Genomic DNA, 24,484 nt, shown 5'->3' on the forward strand with positions numbered 1-24,484 from the left:
GATCCGTATTTTTTCTCATTATAAATATTGGATTTGATTTGGTATTGAATATTAACCTATAGACAATTTTAATTTACAGCCACCATCACTTTATATCTTTCAAATTGGTATTAAAGAATTGGCCGAAATTTCAAATCGCTACGAAATAAATTCAAGGGTTTATAAAATTAATTTCTATCTTGAAATATTATCAAATCACTATGGCAATTAAGAAGTTAGAAGTCGTGCCTGAGGATAATGATCCTGATGTTCATCCATATGACATGCGATTTGGTTTAGGTCGCTGTCAATTTCAGTTTTGCCAAACGTTAAATAATCCGAAGTGGCTATTAGCTTTTACTAGCTTGTATGTTATCATTTCTGGTATGATGATATCAGGATTTACGGCAGTGGCAATTACTTCGTTGGAAACACGATTTGAATTACGTAGTACAGAATCTGGAAGCTTGTACAGCGCTTATGAAGTGGCCGCTGCTATCATTGGCATCGTCACTAGCTTTTACGCCGGACAAGGCCATAAAGGTCGATATTTAGCCGTTAGTGCAGTTATTATTGGTATCGGAGGCTTGGTCTTTGCTTTACCCCATTGGATTACTGATAATTATGTAGCTGAGGGAACCGTTGGCTCTGGATTATGCTATCATAATGCCACAATAAGCCAAAATTCTGCTAACGTTTGTAATAATCTGGGTTCTCCTGTTCGAGTGTTTTTGTACGTTTTCATTTTCGCACAAGTCTTAGTCGGTGCTGGAAATAATGTTTTGTGGACAACAGGAATGGCCTATATCGACGAAAATGTCAGTCCTACATCATCCTCTGTCTACGTTGCAATAGTTGTGACACTAGCAGCAATGGGTCCAGCAATAGGGTTTTTACTTGGAGGTGTTTTTCTTAATCTTTGGGTAGATTGGCCAAGCAATTCACAAGGTTAGAACAATAAAAATGAATAATTGATAATTATAATTAATAATTACAGGGCAGATATATTGACTGATCGTTATGGAATCTGCCTACGATCTTGGTCGCATAATAAAGTACTTACATCAAGTACTTAGATATTTTTTATGAAAAGATCCACAATTTAGCATTTAGCCATTATCCAAATCTTGTAATCAAAATAACCGTAAAATATGATTAGAAATTATTCAACGTTGTTAAAAATGATATTATATATTATTCTAACGCTTATTACACTTCTAGTGTGTCTATACCGCTAATTTAACATTCTCATTCTAGTCTACTTCAAAACTTGTGTACGATTAAAATTACCAAACTTCCTCAATCATTATCTTAAACAAAGAAAAATAAATTCATGCTGTAATTGAAATAGTCATCATGATTTATAGTTAATTCTTCTACGCTATTCGTGACAAATTTCCTTTGTTTTTGAGTAGTATGGCAACAACTATCTCACACTTCATAATTCGAATAAGTAGGGCAAGACTACTACTAGTACACTATGTATTAAGATACTGCGTTAACTTGTGCGAGATGGCAAATTAGCTTCCTACAATTTTTAATCTAAAAAAAAAAATTATTTTAATGTCAATTTACTTCAAATTTTGGACTAATATTTCATTTTTAGTTCTTTGCGCTCGCTATTTATCACAATGAGGGTACAATAGCATTCTATTAGTTCCTTAGCTCTCGGACTGACGTTGGATAATTTTAATATTTTACTGTAATTTTTTTGGCATATTCACAAATTCAAAGATGAGATGATAATCCTATAGTTTATTATGCATTATATACGGTAAGTAATGTGCAGACACAGCAGTAGTGCCAATTGTAATCATAAAATATTTATTTCTCTACCGTAAAATATGATTACTCCTCTGTTTTGAAAATTGCTTCGAATAGAATATAATTGCCGTTGTTTCATATTTCAAGTAAATTTTCTATTCCACTATGATGAGACTAAAGTATTATTACTTCATCTTCAATAATTAATTTATTGATATCCTTGTAAATTTATTTTAAAATCACTTGGTTAATTAATTATAAATTTAATAATCTTTATTATACCAGGAATAAAATATCTATTTTCCATTTAATTCTACAATGTAATATAATACGATGTTAACTTTTACTTTAGATATCTTTCTGCTAACATTCTAAATCGTTTGTAGGTATTCTGCCGACAGACCCGCGCTGGGTTGGCGCATGGTGGTTGGGATTTATTGTCTGTGGTGTTGGTATGCTTGTCGTGTCGATTCCATTATTTGCTTTTCCTCGCAATCTACCCAATTTTCAAAAGTATAAACTCCAGAGACAAAAAGCGACTATTGGCAAATCGAAAGTGGACAAAGAATATGGAAATTCAATTGCCGACTTTCCAAAAGCTTCCAAAGAATTAATCCTTAATAGACCCTATATCTTTACAGTTTTGGCTGCAACATCAGAAGCACTTGTCACTAATGGTTTTGCTGCTTTCTTACCCAAATTTATTCAAGCACAATTTTCTACTACAGCATCTAATGCAAGTTTTATATCGGGAATTATTGTTGTGCCAGGCGCAGGAGGTGGCATGATATTGGTAAATAAAATAGATTCAAATATCGCATACAATGTACAGATACTTACGCTTGCATGCTTTAATCATGTGTCAGTCAGCGATATAAATTATAGAACAGATTTACGTGCGACTAAATCATTTTATTCATAAGCACACAATTTTTTTCTATCCATTGACTCTAGAATACAATAAAATTTTCTACTGACAACAATAATGTCACAAACTACTGTATATAGGATAAAGCGTGATCTTTATAAGCTATTAACGCCATACTATTCATTAATTAACGATCACTCGTAGGGTGGTGTTCTCATGAAATACTTCAGGATGTCTGGATTAAGTGCGTCCAAATTTAACTTTGTTTTCGGATTTCTAAGCTGCGTAAGCGTTTTGGCCTTTCTTATTGGTTGCGATACTGTCCCATTTGCTGGTGCAAATACACCAGTAGGAGCCCTAACAATGTAAAGCAAATAGGAATGCATTATTACCCGTCTATCATAAATATTTTATTGATGTACTTTTATATAGTATTGGAGATGAGTATTTTAATCTACATTGTACAACATAGACAACCTATTGCTCAAGCACAAGTTGGCAATCTCACTGGTCAATGTAATGGGAATTGTGGATGTCCTCAAAATCAGTTCGATCCAATCTGTGGCATCAATGGAATTACTTATTTTTCACCATGTCATGCTGGCTGTCAAGCTATTAACAACTCTGCTACACTTGAACGGCAGGTAAATTCAGATTTACATTGAAAATTATGAGTATATATAGTAGATCAATAGTGCTACGCAGTATTTTAATAAGCGTTAATTAGCAATACTAACCTTTACTTGATAATCAATTAGCCTTTTTGGTAATTTATTTGTCTGTTTTTATCCGACAGGTATTTTCCAATTGTACCTGCATACCTAGTCAGACGACTGCCAATTCTAGTGGAACTATCCAGCGTACAGCTCGGCGAGGAGTATGTGCACAGACTTGTAATAATATGATACCATTTCTGGCCGTCTTATTCATTCAAATGTTATGTACCTACGTGAAATCAGTGCCGGCTACTCAAGTTGTTCTTAGGTACTACTTTCTGTTAATATACGAGATGGTAATTTCGTATTCTGATTGATCAAACAATTCTCCATTAACCCTACGAAACTGTTCTTGTCATTTCTTGTTACTCATTGATTCTATTAAATTATTGATAGGACTGTACCCGAAAGCCAGCGTTCATTTGCGTTAGGTTTACAGTGGCTATTAGTACGATTATTAGGCAACCTTCCGGGGCCGCTATTAATTGGCTTGATGATTGATACATCATGTGTTTTATGGAATATTGAATGTGGTGAAAGAACCTCATGTTGGTTATATGATAACCGCCAGATGGGCTATCTTGTATTAGCCTTTGGTTTGTCATTTAAAGCCTTAGGCACCCTCTTTTTCTTCTTGGCATGGTACTTTTATCGAGCAGAAGTGATTAATGACCAGCGTAAGGAAGATGATGTAGAAGAAAAACACTTAGCAACCGATACTAGTTCAAATAGCATTAAGAAAGAAAAGAGTGAAGAAGCCGTCACTTTTTAAAGTAGAACATTTTAAGGATTCGTTAGGTAGCATTGATAAAAAACGATACTCAAAATGCATACTAAAATATATTGCTATGAAAGAAATTGAAATGATAAAGCGGGCGTCCATTTTTAAAATGTTGTACGAGTAGTTTATAATTTATTTCATAGAATACTCTAGCTAGCTAAAATTTTAATTCTATCAGCTTCGTTATTGATTTTGATGCATTTTCTATCTCGTAGTTTGAATAAGCAATTTCTGTTCTTCTAAAATCGAAGATTACAAGTAGTTATACTGTAGGTATTTAGTACGCCAAATATTTTGTGATTTCATCTCAGAAAACTTTAGCAAACTTACTACGGTACCTACTTACGATTGGATGCTTGGATGTGAATATCCAATTTAACATTAGTAAATTCTGTAAAATTTCTTTTTCTTGCTAGTACAGTAGGTGCTATATCCATTTACATCAGTGCATATTAACTCGAAATATTTTTTTTGACTACTACGGTTTCAACAGTTCATTATTTACTTTGCAACAATAAAGCCCCCGCTATACTTGGTTATAAAATCATCTATATTGCTCATTCTTAGAGATGAATTTTCTTTTATCATTTTAAATATTTTACTCAGATAGCCATAGCAAGTTACTCGTAACCTGCTTATTTTTTATATTTCTGCATAGTTCTACGCATATCTTTGTAGTCTTTAATCACAGCATTCTTTAAGGATCACTGCATTCAATTTCCCTCAGTTTCCAATATGTTAACAAAATATTTTTTAAGTGCTGCCAGTTTATCATCCTGCCGCTGCTTAGCTAACCGCTATATGTTTTCTGGACAATATTTTGTATCCTGGCGTTCAAAAATTTTTTTGTCCGCTATCATTTTCATATCGCTTCAGTAGCTAGGAAGAAAGCATTTAGCTACAGTATTAGTATATTAATTTTTTTATGGATAGCAATTTCCATGCTCTTGCAACTACTTCCTATAGAAGCTATAGTACGGCATCTGGCCATCATTAACTTTGTCCATCTTTAACATTAATTTAAGTCCAATATATATGTTATAACTACAGCACTGTAACCTACTAACTCAAGCACTAGTGCTGAGAATCGCCTCCGAGAGGATGAATAATTTGCCAGGATTACATTGAAGGTATTAATTTATTATGTAGCAACAAAGTAAGTAAAATCATAATTCCATGACATCATGACGGGATAAATTTAGATCATATGAAGCAGGTAGAATTCCTGATAAAAAGAGCCTTGTAAAAATTTCATTTAGTTCTCTGGGTAGATGTAACATAAATTAGCAAGATTCAATATTTCATCTTAAAAGGTTAACTTTGTATTGGCGACTGTTCGTTACATACGCTTTTAAGACATCCGAATGATAAAAAATAATAGCCTCAACCTCGTTTACCTTTAAGTTCTATAATGTTAGGGATAGAAATCTAATCGGGTTTTATTGTATTTGAAATTAATCTCAGCATTTTTGAGTAAAACAAATAAGATAATAGGGTAATCTATCTATTAGTCCGTGAATTTGCCATCTATGAATAAGGAGTTTTACCTAGGTTACTTAGTCGTATAATTTCTCCATCATTAATCCGAACAGAGCTGATCATTTATCCTGTCCGGTACATTGTTGAGTAAACCTAACATCCATGTCTCTGTAGTTTAGGTATGAGTTTTGCTAAAAGTATCTGCTTTCATGAAAGAATACCATAATGTCGATCTTAAAATTATTGCAATAATATAAAGTCTAGAAAATTTGTTGTTAATTGGCTAATCGAAAATTTAATCTTGACTAAGTACTATCGCTGATCTAGTAAATTTGAGTAAATTCTTTCCTCCCGAGATCTAGACAGTCTTTCAGTAGAAACATTTTAACTACTGCATATAGACCAAATACTGAGAACACTGAACGCTACTTCATATTATAGCTCGTATCTTAAGATAACGATCTTGACCAACATTGTTTTAACGAAGACTTTCCATCAATCGGCTATTTCTTTAATAAAATTATGATGTCAATTTGCAGTATTTATAAATGTTATATATGCACATTAGAAAGATCCCAATTTTCTGATACTTTCGGAACTTTATTTTTCGGAAATGCTCATTTTGCCGGGTGGTATTCTAGCGAAAATTAGATTTGCCAAAATTGTATCTCCCTATAAAACCTAAAATAATCACCAAACACATATGGAAAGGTTAGTCCTAAATTAGCTGCCTATATTATCTTTCTTTTAGTTTTACTAATGCAAACTCCCGTCGCTTTGCGGACGGTTTACGATAATGTGCTCATTTAACAGATAGTATTACCATTTGATAGACCTGTCAGAGGTTCAGTAACTTTTTACCGTGTACTTAGACCTGTCAGAGGTTCAGTAACTTTATACCGTGTACTGTACTGTATGCTGTACAAATGCACGGTAATATAACGAATACTATTTTAATAATCAGTTCTCTGTAGAAATTACTACCTTAGAGCTATTCGTTTTACATGAAGAAATCTTGAGGTAAAAAGTACTGTAAGAATCTTATACTGACCTATTGAAATGAACCCATAATCAAAGTCATCTAACAGTAGTATAAATACCCCCGCGCTGCTAGTATCAAGGGTGCGTGGGTGGGATTTTATTCTTCGATTCTATACCCACCTAAAGTTAAGAGGAAAACTTCCTCCGTCAGTCTATATTTGTATTAGAGGATATATTTCTGTTTTGCTATATTAAATATTAGAAAATTCTCTTTCATGTATCGTAGAAAGAACCTACGTTATATTTATCCCTTGCATCAGCCTATATTCTTGTTGAATTAAATCTACTAGCCAGTCATGGTATCAAATCTGCAGTATCTCTTTCATTCGTCGCAGGCAGAACTTGCGTATATTTATCCTTTGCATCGAATTAAATCTACTTGCTGGTTATAGTATCAATCTTTAGAGAGTGAGCTTCCCTTTATCATTTAACGCCATTGGAACTAAATTCTATTTATCCATATTTTCATTGTGTACTCAGTTTTGAATTTATTTACTCGTTGAACCGTTGAATATTCTTTAAATAACTTCCTTAATTTGAAAAGCGTGGGAAGGTTTGAAAATGTTACAGTTTACTTTCTATATATTATTAATACAAGCAGATTAAATCGTGCCCTTAATGGAAAAATATTCTAAATCAAAGACTGTCTTAAGGTCTATATAAAACAATGATCTATTCTGTCGACATTCCTTTGCTTACGATGCAAGTTGCTAATTCACATTAAAGATAGCAATACTTGAGAAATAAAATTGACAACTATTTCACTTGTCTTGTAACCACTATCCATCGCAGCTATATTTAAATTTACAGTAATAATTATAAGAGCGAAAACGTTGCTAAAATTTTAACTATCCCTATGGAATAAATGCTTTACTATTGTTACATAGTTAAATTATTTAAAGACAAAGTTTAACAACGGCTCTAATCAGTCTTGTTTCAAACTGTTAATACTTCTATTACAATAACAAACGAATCGGTGATTCCATATTACCCCGAAGTAACAACTATCGATTGTATTATAAAACTAAAGAGGCATTCTTTTCTGAGAGGCTGATTTCTAAAAAAATCGAAATTTGTTACCGTGTTTACAGGTTATCGCCTTAAGTATTTGGGAAAGATCACCTCACTGGGTCTATTCTAGTTTTAATTTTCAAATTGATTTTATCCGGTGTATCTTCTAGAAAGTTTCTTGATCGAGTGAGCACTACATTGTAAGTAATTAATACAGATATGGTGCCATAGCAGTGGATAGTGTACCCTGACATTATCGCATCACCAGCATGGGAGCTATGAATGATTTCATACTTTCATTGAAAGAAAACCAAGGGACGCATTTGAATTCAAGCCGTTTAAACTAGCTATGCCTCTAGGGAAAACATTAACAGTAGCCAGCAATAGTATTGACCCTAACATTAGTCTACTGGTGGAATGATATAGAAGTAAGAAAATCTACGTTTCATTTAATTTTAGAGAAGTACTTGAATATGGAAATATCCTATTAGTAAAAATTGACGATTAATTTTGATACTTCAAAATAAAGCACAGATTGAACAGGTAAATCGATGATATACTACATATTACAATCGAATGAAAATCACGAATTCTATCGTTAGCAACATATTTAATATCTGTAAATACTCATAGTAAAATTATTAAAAGGATTCTAACTTTGGATCGAATTCGCTTATTGGCTGTTTTATTATTAAATTTAATACACGTGTGCTAAATTAATCAGTTTTTTCGGTTAACACGATGCTCTATTTTGCCATTCCAAAAATGTACATTTGTACTTCAACCGATAGCTTTACAAATAATATAGCAAGCAGCTGTCTACTTTAGGCAACTATTAAAGGCATAAACTTGTTAGGTCACATCATTTAGCATGTCTAATGGCGTTGGTTTAACATTCATCAAATTAAAATAGTAGTCAACCTGAATACATACTAGTTTTATTCCAATTGTTAGTAATTACCAATACAGATCTCAACTCAAAGGTGATAAATGACAACTATTTTTATCCATTCAATTTCAATTTCGTAAATGTGTTACTCTTATTTTAAGTAAAGTGCAACCATTATTACTTTTCGTTTACAGTATGATCAATTATCACAAACCAAAGAACAGCTTACGTACGCTGTTCTATATCTTCATATTATGCAGTGAGATAATATATCCTTACATAATATTTTTGTCTATCAATTTACCGTTTAAGATTAGTTTATTAGCCTTACTCTGGATGCTAATAGAATCAAGATGCTGCAAAACAAGTTTAATGATCCGTCACCTGATGATAATTCTTCCCAGCAATCATACCATATGCAATTTGGCTTGGGTCGTTGTCAATTTCAATTTTGCCAATGGTTCAATAGTCCTAAATGGTTATTAGTCTTCACTAGCAGCTATATTATCATTGCAAGCATGTTGATATCAGGATTTACGGCAGTGGCAATTACTTCGCTAGAAACACGCTTTGAATTACGTAGTACAGAATCCGGAACTTTGTATAGTGCGTATGAGGTAGCCGCTGCATTCTTCGGAATTATTACTAGTTACTACGCTGGACAAGGTCATAAAGGTCGCTATTTAGCTGCTAGTGCAGTTGTTATTAGTATAGGAGCTTTAATCTTTGCTTTACCCCATTGGATTACTAGCAATTATGTAGCCGAGGGAACTATTGGCTCTGAGCTATGCCATTATAATGTCACAATGAACCAAAGCTCAACTAGCGTTTGTGCTAATTTAGCTTCTCCAGTTCGAGTGTTTTTATACGTATTTCTCTTAGCACAAGCTTTAATTGGTGCTGGAAATAATATTGTATGGACAACAGGAATGGCCTATATCGACGAAAATGTCAGCCCTACGACATCATCTGTCTATGTAGGAATAATGGTAACAGTAGCAGCTATTGGCCCAGCAATTGGTTTCTTGCTGGGAGGCATTTTTCTTAACCTTTGGGTTGATTGGCCTAATCCATCACAAGGTTAGGCGTATTACCTTCATATCACAGTATTTTAGAATTATTTACGACGTAACCAACAGGTCTTAACATATAGCTATATTGCCATTGTAAAAGTATCAATTAAATTGATATGGTTAACATAGAGGTTTTACGTGATAAATAAAGTAATATGGATGGATTACCAGAGACGATAGTTAGCGTACCTGTAGTATAATAATTCTTGTTTTACATGGTATCAATCAGTTCCCATACGATCTTTCTAGTCATTATAGATTTAACTACTTTCTGTGTGATTGGATAATTCAAAATTCTGAAATACCCTTACAGATCTAAATTACGCAAATTACATGCCGTATTGAACAAATTGATGATCCAATACGAATAGTAATTTAGAAATCGGTTACCTTCCATTTTCTACGTTATTCCATTGTTTATCGCCTTTTTGGTAACTTCTCCATTAAGTCGTACTATTTAGAGAGGCGTAAAGTAATCTCCTCTTGTAGGGCTTATAGCGATATGCCCTAAACTTTTAACTAAATCTATGCAGCTATCCGCATTGAACAGTGAGGGCCTGACAGATTTGATGATAATATTATGGTCGATCATGATAATGTTAATCTAATAAATTAATCGCATTTTATATGATTTGAATTATGTATGATATTCGGTATTAATTTATAAGCCCCACGACATTGCAAATCTACCCACTCTCTTTTTAGAGCCCTCATTATAAAGTCATAAACTTGAACTTACGTTTTTAGCTTTTTATGAACATCTATATTCGATTAATTTGTAAAAATTTCCATAAGAAGAGTGACATTGATATAAACTCTTATAGGAATAGTGCCGACAGATCCACGATGGGTCGGTGCATGGTGGCTGGGATTCCTTGTTTGTGCAGTCGGTATGTTCATTATATCGATTCCATTATTTGCTTATCCTCGTCATCTACCCGATTTTCAAAAACACAAACTTCAAAGACAAAAAACAACTATTGGAAAATCCAGAGTAGATAATGAATATGGAAATTCAATTACTGATCTTCCCAGAGCAACTAAAGAATTGATTCTTAACAAGCCGTTCATCTTTACAGTTTTAGCTGCCACAGCAGAAGCACTCGTTACGAATGGCTTTGCTCCCTTTCTACCAAAATTTATTCAGTCACAATTTTCTACTACATCATCTGGTGCAAGTTTTATCTCCGGGATTGTTGTTGTACCGGGAGCTGGAGGAGGGATGATTTTGGTAAATCCAAATATAGACGCAAATATAAATTGTAATTGAGAGTGCTCTTATCCAAAGATTCGAGTTTACTTACGATTACGTATCTTCCTAATTTTAAACTGAAGAGTAAAGATAATAAATGATTGCCAGTTGCAAGATTTAAATCATTGCTTCATTAAATAATCAAATTTAGGGCAGTCTGTTGATGAAATATTTTAGAATGGACAAGCTAAGAGCATGCAAACTTAACGTTGTCTTTGGCTTTCTAAGTTGTATATCCTGCTTAGCTTTTCTTATTGGCTGCGATGCTATACCATTTGCTGGTGCAAATACGCCAGTTGAATCAACAATGATGTGAGGATACGATATTTTTACACGGAAATCTGCAGTACTTTCTACTCTACTATATATTTCTAATTATTTTGACTTCAATTGGATTTGATAATTAGAGATAATTTGTCTTCGAAAAACTGAACAGTTTTAAGATGATAGCTATAGGTCTGCACTTACACTTCATATTACTACTATTTTCTGTAACTTAATAGACAACCAAGTCCTCAAGCAGAAGTTGGAAATATTACTAGTGAATGCAATATCAATTGCGGATGTCTACGTGATAAATTCGACCCAATCTGTGGCATTAATGGTATTGCATACTTCTCACCGTGCCATGCCGGCTGTCAAGATATTGACACTTCTATTCCCTTCAATCAACAGGTAGGGTGAAAAATTTACCTTTCATTTGATCTTTCAGATTTTAAAATAAATCTAAGGTACGTGTATAATAGGAACCGCAACTGGTATAAGCTGTAAGACAAATAACATCTAGGGCGATTGCAATAAATATCATCATACAGAAACTGAAAATTTTTACTTCATTTATGTTTATAGACATTCTCGAATTGCACTTGTATATTGACTCAAAATAATGCTAATGATAGCGAGCTTGAAGTTCCGTTTGATGCTCAACGGGGCTTATGTGCGCAAAACTGCAATAATTTGATTCCTTTTTTGGTCGTGTTATTTATTCAAATGATTTGCACTTATGTCAAATCAGTACCAAGTACGCAAGTTGTTTTGAGGTTGGTAATTTTCCCTTATTGCAATTGTGAGGCATGAAAATGAACTTTTGGTTTAGCTTATTAATAGCTTATATCGAAATAATCCTAATCTAGCCATACATCTTCAATTAATGTTTAATTTTCATGATAATAGGACTGTACCTGAAAGCCAACGTTCGTTTGCGCTAGGCTTACAATGGCTACTTATCCGATTACTTGGTGATATCCCCGGACCGCTATTAATCGGCTTAATAATCGATACATCATGCAATGTATGGAACATCGAATGTGGCGAAAAGACTTCATGTTGGCTATACAATAATCGTCAAATGGGCTATCTAGTGTTCGCTTTTGTTATAATTTGCAAAGGTGCTAGCACTGTTTTTTTTGCTTTAGCTTGGTATTATTGCCGAACTGAAATTAAAAATGAGCAGAAGGATGACGATAATATTTACGAAAAACAGCTCATGTCGAATTCAAATTTCAATAGCATGAAGAAAGCAACATTTCAAGACGTTATCAGCTACAATAAAGAGGACTTTAATAATTTTCAGGACGTAGCCGGTTATAAATTTATTTCCCGAGAACCACATAGAGCTAAAGTTATTGCCGCATCACAGGATAACGGTATAACATCAAATCATATTAATGTGATTGTACGTGTGTCACGCTGTTAATCCGGATTCTAATTGTCTATTAACTCAAAACTGGACTATATTCCGTGGAATTTCCACGGGTTTAGCTAGTGTATATTAATAAGATACTAATTTGCATAGCAAGTTAGATATCTACAGATAAAAAAAGAATTAAGTAGGAATCATAGTTTCATTATCAGATTTCTAAACTGATAAAATTTATTCCTGGATTCGTTAAACTATTTCTTAAGCTTTGCGCTAGATTTTCATTTACTGCCGCTAACATTAAAATGTGTTACACTGCTACACCTTAGATATTTCTTATTTGCCTTTACCTCGCAGTATGCATTATGTGAGATGCATACTGATGTTCGGCATCTTATTGAGCTCTTTCGTAATTAAATTTTGCAAATATTTTTACCTTCTGTACAGACATCCAAACTATACGTCCTGTTTCTTCAATTTAATACTTGCGGATATAATTTATTGCTTCCTACTATAGTGAAATAAGGTAATCAAAGGCTCTCATCTATGGGTACAATTGCCCTATTAAGTATAGTCTGTTTTTCTTATAAAGTTACGATGAGAAACTATCTCCTAAAATTCTACAATCATGGAGATTGTTATCTTCTACCATGATGTCTAGTATAAATTTGATTATCTTAATATTTTAACTAATACCATTTTTAATAGGACCCGTTATCTTGGATGCGCCTAGGCACACAAGTCAACGCGTCATTGGGTGGCTTTTCCTTTATTTCCATCCGAACGACAATTATAAATAACAATCCTAACATCTTTCTTCCAATATTAGCTATAGAACATTTTTTCGTGTAATTTAATTAAGATATCCTGGAAAACTTTAACTATTTCATTTTGAATTACATTCCCTACATAATAAGATATTTTTACGTGATTTAATGATACATTAGTAAACTTTAGGTCAATTTATTCTGAAGTGTACGCGTAGTCTCTATGCGATAACACTAAATAGGCTAATGATTTTAATTGTAATATTTATAAGTGTTTTTCAGTACCTCTGATCGATCCTGGACCAATATTTCGTGTTATCGTAACTCTATTTATCAAATATCGTCAAAAAAGTAATTACGATGATTCTGGCGTGTATTTTTTACTGATCTACCGCAGTAAAACCTATATGTATCACTATATCTTAATTCTTTGGATGATTTATTAGGCGTAACCTAGCATATAGGGTATAGCCAATACTGGCCTGTTAGTAAAAATTGCCATGGATAGTATTAAATTTATTAAATTGTAAAACTAGTTAAAGCATCATCTCAATTTAAAAACTGCATTAAGATTATATCATATGATACAGCCCTTTATAGGTGGAATGCTGCCGTGATTCTGTGCCAAGCAAATCATACGGTACCGTACTTAGCTGCTCTCCAGCATCCAAATACCTGTGTTCGATTTGCCTTTTCCCATCTACTGCTAACGATATTGTGCACTATACTGTAGCTACCATAATGTGCACGGTATATTATGTAGCAAACCGAAGTCTAAATAAGAATTCAATGCATTCGGCTTTTACTGTACGATTGATCAATAAAATATTTAAAGATATTGTTGTTTTTTCCCCACTTCAAATCAGTATACGAATTAATTCTATTCGAAAGATGCTTAATATCTCACAAAAGGAATCACTAGCCATCATTTTTGACTTTCGTAAAGTGTAAAATTGAAATATAAGTAGATAAACTAACGTGGAACATCACCTACCGAAAACTAATATTTTTAAGGCAAATAGAAGACTAATTGAGAATCCTGTTAATTAGACATTTGTTAAAGTACAGTACGTAAATACCGTTTGTACCTTAGGGCATTTGCAATCATGGTGTCTTTACACTCAGTTTACAGTCTAAATTTTTAGCAGATTTAAAAATAGTAACCATTATTTGTATTTTTAGCTATGCAATTAGTCATATCACATGAAGAATTTGTCAACTATGCCATATGCCTAAGGGTAAGAAGAACTGTCAGTCCAAAATTCAATCATTTGACTCGTGTCATAATACCGTACGTAACTGAAATTGTTCTATTTTGCGTATTAAGATACATAGATCAAACTATAAATTATTTATTTGCAGTGTAGCGTATAGCAGCATGCGTACTAATATGTCTAAGCCCATTTTAGTGTAAGCATAGTAGACGCTATGTATATAGGAGGAAGCTACCAAAATAGCAATCCAGTCGACATACGCCATCTTCCTTGATTTTGAAACTATTTCACACAGCGATTGTTCGATATGCTGTCGCTTATTTAACGATTTAGAACATCATTTTTCATCGTCTAGTCATTAGTAATCATTTATTAAAAAAAAAACTGGTACAAAAATGACAACAATTTTGCCATAACTCAACTAATGCTGTAAAGCTGTAGAATGATGAAGAAAGAGATCATAAGGAGAAATTCTTTTGCGTTACGAGTATGCGACATGCAGCGGACAAGATCGAGAATCAAATTTCCTTACGAAGGAAACCATGAGATGTGTATGGTGATAAAACTTCTAAATACTCAGTCTGAATACTAAAATGATTCAATACTTTTAATTGACTTACAGTTCATCAATAAAGGTGAAATATTATTCTACACTTTACTAGATATTGCTATATAAATCCTTTTTCAATTATTTGTTACTATTAGTGAAGCAATACCAAAAGTGCAGTGCTATAAATTCTCATTAGCATGCTGCCTTTTAATACCAATATACGAGTGTAATAAATAAATCATATCGTATTTATATAGGTATATACCCATAATTAAATTACATTAATTGAATTATCATAATGCTTAACCCCAATAACTAATCTTGTGTTGTAGGCATGGATGATGGGTAGATCCTGAAAATTCTTTCGCTAATAGGAATGAGCTAATTTCATTCATTGCTGTACGTCACGTAAATCACGAGATTTTTCTATTTATATATCTCTAGAAATAATGCAAAAGTGAACACGAATCATTCCTTCTATGTAAAATAATAGTATATCCAAAAAGGAATGGATGATAGGCAGCAAATTTTGATATAAATTGCAATTTCTATCTAGTGCCTTTAGCAGCGCTCTTCCTTAATTTTATCGGAAAAACTTTAATGAAAATAGTAATTTCAGTCTATAGTATTTACTTGCTTTTGAAGTATAACTGTGGTATCCTATAATATAATCACTAGATGTAAAACGGGTTGTAATATTTTCTGATTTACTGTTTATCACAAGGTAAAATTCGCAGTAAATTGGACTTTGGCTCTATGACTGTTAATAAAATGTACGCACTGTACATTGCAAAGCAAATAATCTTCTGATAACGTTATTCATAACAAGGATACTCAGCTATTGTTTCCATCGATATTGTAACAAGAAAAGTATTCATTTCGTGGTATAAACAGAAATTGAATAGACGATTAATTCATTACTGTTACAGTATTATTTAGTTAATCTAACAGGAATAAGAAAATCGTCTGTTATGAAGAAAGTTTTTAGAAATAAACGGGTGAACATTATTAAAGATATTGATTTAGAGCGCCTATCGTACTTGCCGATGATATTGACCAACCCTAAATTATTGCTGCTCTCTTCATTTAATCCTTAATCTCTCATTGCATGCGTTATAATAAAGCCTCTAGCATCTATTATTAGGTGTCAAAATACAAATTAATATATTTATTTCTTGGCTATACTCTTACTTAAGTATTTTTCTGACGTGTTTAAAAATGTTATAGATTTTAAGTAAAATCTAATGGCAATAACACCGATTTATACAGTCTCGTTTCAAATGACGAAATCTTTAAATATGATTGCAATCGAGATCAAAATTATTATAAAGCCACCAAAGTGTTAGTGCAAAGCTGAGTAAGATGACAAATTTAAAAGAAAAAAGCAGTGAAAAACTTTTTCATTGTCGGTCGATCCTTTACATAGGATAAAGTCAACTTAACTAAGATTTGGTAAAATGTTATAGGTCATGATGACTTAGTGCAGAACGGTTTCTCAGATCAAATATACTTACTTTAGCTATACTCTATTTCAGTACGCTGTAGTATCATACCTAATGCCCAAAGAGAATGGCTAAAACATCTGCTAGGGTTGATCATTTGGAGTAATGTCATCATTTTCAAGGGCAATTAATATTTGAGCCAATGAAAATTTGGTGTTGAAGGATCAACAACTCACGTCATCAACTTACGCACGGCCAACATATTGTCGCTAATTTTAAAACTTGATATTTTCTATTCAGTTTAACTTAAAATTATCGCTCAACGTACCATACAGAGGCTTATTTTAATTAAATATGTACTATAAAAAGCTACCCTGCTGGATTACACTATAACTAAATGTTTAATAGAAACATATTTGATATGAATTCTCTTCTTAGAAACTATAGATTGATCAAGCTGTTTCTACTTGGCTCTGTTTATCATTAGTCTTGTCATTCAATGGCTATTTTCCTTATGTTTAAGCATTAGCAGTTTAGTATAACCAAAATTAGTATAGCAAAATAAGGTTTTAGCACTTTAAAATTATTCAATAAATGCGTATACTACTCGATTATTGAAGAAAAAGAAGAGCAGTGATTAAAGACAATCTATTTCTTCTGTGATACTTGATAGTATCATCAAGTCTATCAGCTTTCTGAACAGAAAGAACTACCGCAGTATTAATCAGTTTTCACTTTTCAGCCGGAACTACTATCCTTTATGCTAGCATTTTAAAAATATTCATATCAATGGATTCTAACGGACAAGTACATTCTGGAGATGATACTATAAACTCCAATCAACTACCGCCATCGTCAATTTTATCGACTAAATGGAATGATCAAGATGTAATGTATCCAAAGGAAAATAAAATCAATCGATTTGGCTATGGTAGATTTACACCAAGTTGGCTACAATTTTTCAACCACCAACACTGGTTGTTGTTTTTCATTTGTAGTTTTATCGTTATTGCCGGTATGCAAGCGACGGGATTCACTGGTGTCATTATTACATCGTTAGAGAAACGCTACGAATTAAGAAGCACTGAAACAGCGTTTATAGCGAGTGTTTATGAGATATCAGCAGCTATTGTTGGTACTATCGTTAGCTTTTATGCTTGTCAAGGCCATAAGCCCAAAGTTTTAGCTTATGGTGCTATTACAATGTCACTCGGAGCATTTATATTTGCCTTGCCGCATTTTATTTCAGGCGAATATTATTCCAAAGCTTCCAATCAAAATTCTGGATTGTGTTACCGGCCTGAATTGACTAATATGACAACTTCTCCTTCAGTTACTACCGATATCACCACTACTGACTTGTTGTGCAGCGCTAGTAGTGCTTTACGTAATTTCATTTATATTATCTTGATTGGACAAGTGTTAGTTGGGGCTGGTAATAATCTGCTATGGAATGTTGGCATGGCTTGTATGGATGAAAATGTTAGTCCTAATGTCTCATCTATTTATATCGCCATTATGATGGCTCTTTCAGCTCTTGGACCTGCAATTGGTTATCTTCTTGGTGGTGCTTTTATGAGAATTTATGTCGACTGGCCTGTTCGATCTCCAGGTATCTATCATATCGTTAAAACTAATTACAATGATATGCCAATTGAAATATAGCCATAACGAAAATTCTGCAACATTTGAAGTTCTAGATTAAATGATATCAAATATTATTTAAATTAGACTACGAGTAAATTCTAATTTCATAGTTAGTTAATGATATATTTGTAGCTTTAAGTCTATCGAGTTTAGAAGTTTACGAAAATTCTACTTCCCTCTATTAAATTATGCGCACAAAGATGTTGATAGATATTTTATGCACTGAAATTTTTTAAAGCCCAAAATTAATAACTAGTTTATTTCTTATTGTTTAATCGTGAATTTTTAAACATAGCAGCCAGCCTAAAAATTCTCATTTAATTTATCTAATCGATACGGTGATCTTTCAGTATATAATTTTGTTGCGCCAGTATGATTCCAAAATGATATAAACTAGATATTAACACCTTAATTGAACCACTTAAGTATGATAATACCGTAATCTTTTTCGACTAGTCTACAACATGTTGCTAATTGTACTTTATAGTAAGTCTCGTGAAATTTTTTTGTTAAAATATCGTTAACTTTGAAGATCATATTGATCCTACTTATATAGGACAACTAGTGTATGTGTTTTAGCTTTGAATTAACCTATTATTACTACTATTACAAGACATTGTATTAAGTACAGTATTTGAAACGCGTTTACATTCTCATTATTACTGCTTATTAAAATAGGTCTAATTCCTGAAGATGCTAGATGGGTTGGAGCATGGTGGCTAGGATTTATCATCACAGGCTTTTTACTACTTTTAATTGCATTACCTTTATTAGCATATCCTCCTCATTTATCAGGCTATGAAAAATATAAAGCTATGCGCTTAGCGCGAGTTGATGTTAAACCTACTGCTGACCACAATTACGGCAATAAATTGAAGGATTTACCTCAAGCTACCAGAGATTTAATAACAAATAAGCCCTTCATTTGGTCCGTTATAGCTGCAACTTTAGAAAGCATTGCTGCTAATGGATTTGCTACTTTCTTACCCAAATTTATTGAATATCAATTTGCTTTAACATCATCTGTATCAAGTATAATTACTGGCTTAATTGTAGTGCCTGGTGCAGGTGGCGGTATGATATTGGTGAGTTTTTATAGAGCAAATAGTTTATCAAAGTATGAATACTTACTAGTTCTAAATTTTGAACATTGCAACGATAATGATAATTGCAATTTATTGCTATCATGAAACAGTCATGTTAAGGTTATACTCAGCTTGTACTTATACATCTAATTGATGATTTCTTATAGGGTGGATATATTGTCAAACGTTTTGGCTTTAATGGGGCTACTAGTGCTAAATTTAACACCGTTTTAAGTGTAGTAGGCACAATAGCCTGCACTTTATTTGCTCTCAGTTGTCCAACAGCTAAATTCGCTGGTGTTAACATAGCCTACCCACAATTGAATGTTAATAACGGGTATGAATATATGTAATAAACTCGTTGCAAAATCGATTCCCTTGGAAATGAAATTACATTCTTAGTAATAATAGTGTTGTCAATCTTTTAATCAATACCATACAGTAGATAGTATGTGAATTATTTCAGTAAAATATTGACGATAAATATGGAGAAAATAGCTTAATATTTTTTATGGTACGCTACCGAATTTAGACGATAACTATGGTAACTCTTACTTATTAATATTTTTCCAAACAGGCTTACCCAAGGTAGCGACATTCGCTCAGTTAACGAAACATATTTAACATCATCCTGTAATAATCAATGCCATTGCGAAAAGCAAAAATATCAACCCGTTTGTGGTGTTAACGGTATAACATATTTTTCTCCATGTCATGCTGGCTGTGTAGTAGTAAATATGTCATTGCCAATATCGAACAGAGTAAGTGTAGAAAATTGGCTGTTGGTTAATTAGATCCTATATTTTATAATAGGCTTATGGTATAATTAACTTATCTTTCATCTATCTTTGCGTAATCAATTTTATTAGTTACTTATATGATGTAATCTATCTCATGTTGCTTGTAGAAATATTACAATTGCAGTTGTATTATGACACCGAGCAATTATGGAAATAGTACACTACCATCTGCGATGAAAAATACCGCAATAGAAGGCATATGCGATCAGGAATGTTCAAATTTAGCGCCCTTCTTAATTTTACTCTTTGCAATGATGGTACTAACCTATATCAAAGCGGTACCGGCAACCGAAGTTATTTTCAGGTGAAGATTAAAAACGAAATATGCCTATTGATGGTCATTGATATTAATGAATAGTATATGATATGCTATTGCATAAATTGTTAATTTATTGTTAAGAATAATAATGCTAGATCAGTAAAATTGTACCTAAACTAAAATAAAATTTAATCTGGATCTAGGCCATAAACTGACTCTTGTTATTATCGATATAATTATTTTGTAGATGTGTGCCAGATAGTCAAAGATCTTTTGCACTTGGCATTGAATGGCTTTTCTTGCGCTTACTTGGCAGTGTTCCTGGGCCAATCATCATGGGTTGGATAATTGATAATTCGTGCCACGTATGGAAAATCGAATGTGGTCAAAAAAGTTCCTGTTGGTTCTACGATAACAATTTAATGAGATTTTTAATTTTAGGCGCTGGTGTTTTCTTCAAAGGGATTGCTAGTATAGGCTATTTTATGGCTTGGTACACCTATAGCAGTAACCAAGATAATGTTAGTGATGAAGAGAATGCTATGGGACAAGATAAAAACTTAAGTATCGCTACTAACGTAACTTTAAGTACAACAGCTAGCGACAACATCTTCTCTAGTGCAGCATCAGCAGAATTCCGCCTAAATTATGGATCACAAAAGTCTCGAGAAACAATAATCTAAGGAAAGATAGAATTGCTTTGCTTTCTCTTACATCGCTCAATATTTAATTACTACCGTAGTAGTTCCTATTAAGGCGTGTTGAGGACATACGATACTGTATTATTTACAATTCTAATTTTTAATATCATGCTCATTGCGTACAGTACTTTGATTAGTTCATAAAGTTTAATAATATAAAGATGCAACTTTAATTATAGATTACTTTTTCGAAACTCTGTCTGAAATGGTAAATTTTATATTGTCCTTTGTACATAGAATAGAAATTTTATTTCGAATTTGTAGGGATAATTACAACTTGATTATAAATTCGATATGAGTAGCCAGTTATAACACTTTCTTTTGAAATTGTTGTTGATAAATATCTGTTAGCATTTGTATTGTATTATTGACGGTATACGCCTTGATAGCAATCTACGGTAGGCAACTAGTAACAGTTAGAAAATGATATAAACCCAAATATGAACTTTTAATTTATTCAAGGCTGTGCCTTGAATTTGAACTATGATTAGGTTAAATTGTCCAATTAAAAATTCTACTTCAGTAGATGCTTGTATCTGACTCTATGTATCATACTTCGATAGATGATGTTATTCTTTACCAATCAAGGGTCATTTTTTGCAATAATATCAAGAATACATATCAGTTATCAGGCTATAATTATAGGAATGAGTTGCAGTGATTATTTTCATCGTTGGAGAAAAGTAAAAAATAGTTTAGGTTACAATTCAATAATGCAAAGTTAGTAATCTGGATTCCTATACTAAATATATAGAACTTGATCAGAGTATGTCATAATTAAGTGGTTATCCAGCCTTTTAGATTATGTAAGACTGTATATTTCCGAATTTAATTAAAGATTGCTTTTTAGGGTTGAATTTTAGATGGCAACTAATTGCAATGACAACTTTTAACAAGTTATAAGCTTTATTAGCTATATTTATTCAATATCTGTAAATTTCAACTTGGTTAATGTGAGTTAGTGAATTTATTTTCGTTCACATTCAGCAATATCGATGCATATGCAATTAAATTCGATAAGATGAATCTAATGGTGTATGCGAACATGCATAAAAATATGAAGCATTATTCATAGGTTGTAACATGGAAAATTTGGATATGGTCAAAAGAATAGAATTCAAATACGAGTAATGATATTTGAAATAAAATGAATTATTCCAAAAAGAGAAATAGAAGTCGCTTATTTTATTAACTATCCCTGTAGGTATTAGTCTGTCTATACTGTACAAACTTTGTTTGCAACGTGCCTTTTAAAAATTAAAAATTTCATTTTCTTGTAAAGATAATAATAGGTAGTATTCTACCTATTTTAGTAACAATCTTAATGCAAGTTTATGGATGCTTGATTGTGCATCTACTCTAATAGACAATCAAATTGATTGGATTCGATGGATTCGGTCAATTAAATTGATTCTCATTTACAGATTTTTATCACTTTATCTTTGGATTCTGGTATTGTATAGCGTTCTACGTACTGCATATCTTATACAGTTGATTTACTCAGTTATCCACCTTGACAATACAGGTATTTCTAGTAGACGTTGATATTGCACTAGTAAAATTGTTTCTTTCCATGCATGTCGTAAAAATGGCCACTGTTGTACGAGTATGGTATGCCGTGGTACGTTGATCACCTTCAAAATAAGAATATACAGTAATTGATCTGTTATGCAGCACGTAGCAGTGTACTGCACGAATGCGTTTTGAAAAGCTAGTAGCTTTTGCTGGTGTAGCGCAGAGATCTTCATTTACTATTTTCATATCCCAACTCCGGAGAAATTTCAAACTGATGGTGAAAAAATTTGTTAATCAATTTTTCATGTTTCTGAATCTCCCTCCACATGCTGTACTGCCTGTCGTGGTCAGGTCTAGTCGTGGAGTATCGTACTGTAATAACAGTAGCGAATTGTGGTTTTGTTACAGTACTGTACAAGTGTACATGCAGTGTCCATCCGGGCTCACGCTCTGCGATATGACGTCATCTGCTACATTCGATACAACAATTTTGCGATCAATTTGTAGCAAATTGATCGCAATTTATTTGTGCTGCGCTGTACCATAAAGTCTGCTGTTGAGCGGGTTGGAACCTTTAGTCCTGCCAACGCTAATTGAGTTTATTTAACAAGTCGATACCGCCATTGATTTACAACGACCGCAAGGCTTAGTTGTGGGACTTTTAACCCTGATAATATCCACCGTATTGAAGGGTTTGTTGACTCAACCCGCCCAACCATGGTCTGACTGTACTGTACACAACAGTACAGTCGAAGTAGTCTATGACAGTACCGGGGACTTGTAATAAGACGACAGTAATGTATAGTGTCCAGTAGTACATTTGCAAAACTTTTTGCACATCGCAATGACCTTTTAGTGACAGCGAATGAGAGGTCATTCTACTAAGATGCAGCTGCAAAAATCCGGTTGAGATCAATTTCCATTGGGTCCTAACGATAGAATCAGACCTACCCTTTCTTCCGTAGTTTGAACCATCCTGAATACTTGATGGCCTAATGACTGTATTGGTAGAGAGCTTTAAATGTGATATCTCCTACCAACGTCAAACGAGCCCGTAACTTCTCTATCTTGGATTCCTCCAGCACTCCCTGCTCCATTCTAGGACTACTGTAACAGTCAGCAATGCTAACCTACTATAGCTACCACAGAAACTAGAATAAAACAATCAACAACACTTCTAGACTACTGTATATATAGTAAATTCGGAATAATTATACAGTAATTATGCTAGAAGTTCATGGCCAGAAAACCACTGGGAAAATTGACATGCAGTCAAAGCATCGAGCATGCGTACTCTCTATCATTCATCGACCGGATTCAGGTATACGGAAAGGACATTCCGACCACCTCAACTCTTGAAACGCACTCCCATGCTAAGGCATACTGTACAAAAGGGGATAGTACGCAGGCCTAGTACCGTTTCCCCCCCTTCAAAAAAAAAAAAATTAATTCATCGCAGAGATCTTGCAGGAAGATTTGAATTCGCATCGATCACGCCGTCATCAAGGACTGAAAGGGAAACGTGAACGCGATCTTAGACTATATTTTCAGTGAGAAGCTTTACGTTACAGGTGGCAAGGGATTATAGGTAGGAGCAAGAAATTTAATTTAGTCTGCTAGAGTAAAGAAGACACCGACAAAGTAAACAACTCGTTAAAGAACCCTTAATCATTAGAATAATTATCCACCTACTTAGCCTAGTGGGTAAGACTGTACGTATTTTTAGGTCCTTTCATATATTTGAATATGATTGAAAATAGGTAATGATATGTTTTAAAAGTAACATACGTACTATTTCTCTTATTTATCTTGCAGTTTTTGTGCTGATTGATGATCTAAAGTGATCCATCATGTCGGAAAGAAATACAACCTCCAACGGCATCGCTAGCCACGATAAAATATCGACTAACGGTCATAACGATGATATCGTGTCCACCAATTCAGATAATCCTCCAATCCAGGCGTTACATAAGGATAGCATCTCTGATCAAGCCGATGAAAACTCTGACATC

At 33.2% G+C, this 24,484-nt stretch overlaps 3 protein-coding genes across 3 annotated transcripts; all 3 read left to right on the forward strand.

Moving 5' to 3' along the window:
• Positions 1 to 302: 302 nt before the first annotated feature.
• On the forward strand, positions 303 to 3,982 carry TRIADDRAFT_11246 (uncharacterized protein; the record flags this gene model as incomplete). The annotated part of the gene is made up of 6 exons (XM_002107959.1): positions 303 to 927; positions 2,130 to 2,536; positions 2,816 to 2,976; positions 3,084 to 3,255; positions 3,408 to 3,595; positions 3,724 to 3,982. Coding segments are annotated over 6 exons (1,812 nt in total), but the record flags the coding sequence as incomplete, so codon positions are not given.
• A 4,962-nt stretch (positions 3,983 to 8,944) lies between these two features.
• On the forward strand, positions 8,945 to 12,549 carry TRIADDRAFT_19404 (uncharacterized protein; the record flags this gene model as incomplete). The annotated part of the gene is made up of 6 exons (XM_002107960.1): positions 8,945 to 9,608; positions 10,426 to 10,832; positions 11,005 to 11,165; positions 11,366 to 11,528; positions 11,703 to 11,893; positions 12,027 to 12,549. 6 exons carry the CDS (start codon positions 8,945 to 8,947, stop codon positions 12,547 to 12,549), a joined length of 2,109 nt encoding a protein of 702 aa, XP_002107996.1.
• A 4,807-nt stretch (positions 12,550 to 17,356) lies between these two features.
• Positions 17,357 to 20,939, forward strand: TRIADDRAFT_20303 (uncharacterized protein; the record flags this gene model as incomplete). Its single annotated transcript, XM_002107961.1, has 6 exons — positions 17,357 to 18,077; positions 18,791 to 19,197; positions 19,365 to 19,534; positions 19,790 to 19,958; positions 20,105 to 20,301; positions 20,504 to 20,939. 6 exons carry the CDS (start codon positions 17,357 to 17,359, stop codon positions 20,937 to 20,939), a joined length of 2,100 nt encoding a protein of 699 aa, XP_002107997.1.
• Positions 20,940 to 24,484: the final 3,545 nt, after the last annotated feature.

The sequence above is a fragment of the Trichoplax adhaerens genome, genomic scaffold (genome assembly GCF_000150275.1).
Source record: "Trichoplax adhaerens TRIADscaffold_1 genomic scaffold, whole genome shotgun sequence".
In the NCBI taxonomy this organism is placed as follows: domain Eukaryota; kingdom Metazoa; phylum Placozoa; class Uniplacotomia; order Trichoplacea; family Trichoplacidae; genus Trichoplax; species Trichoplax adhaerens.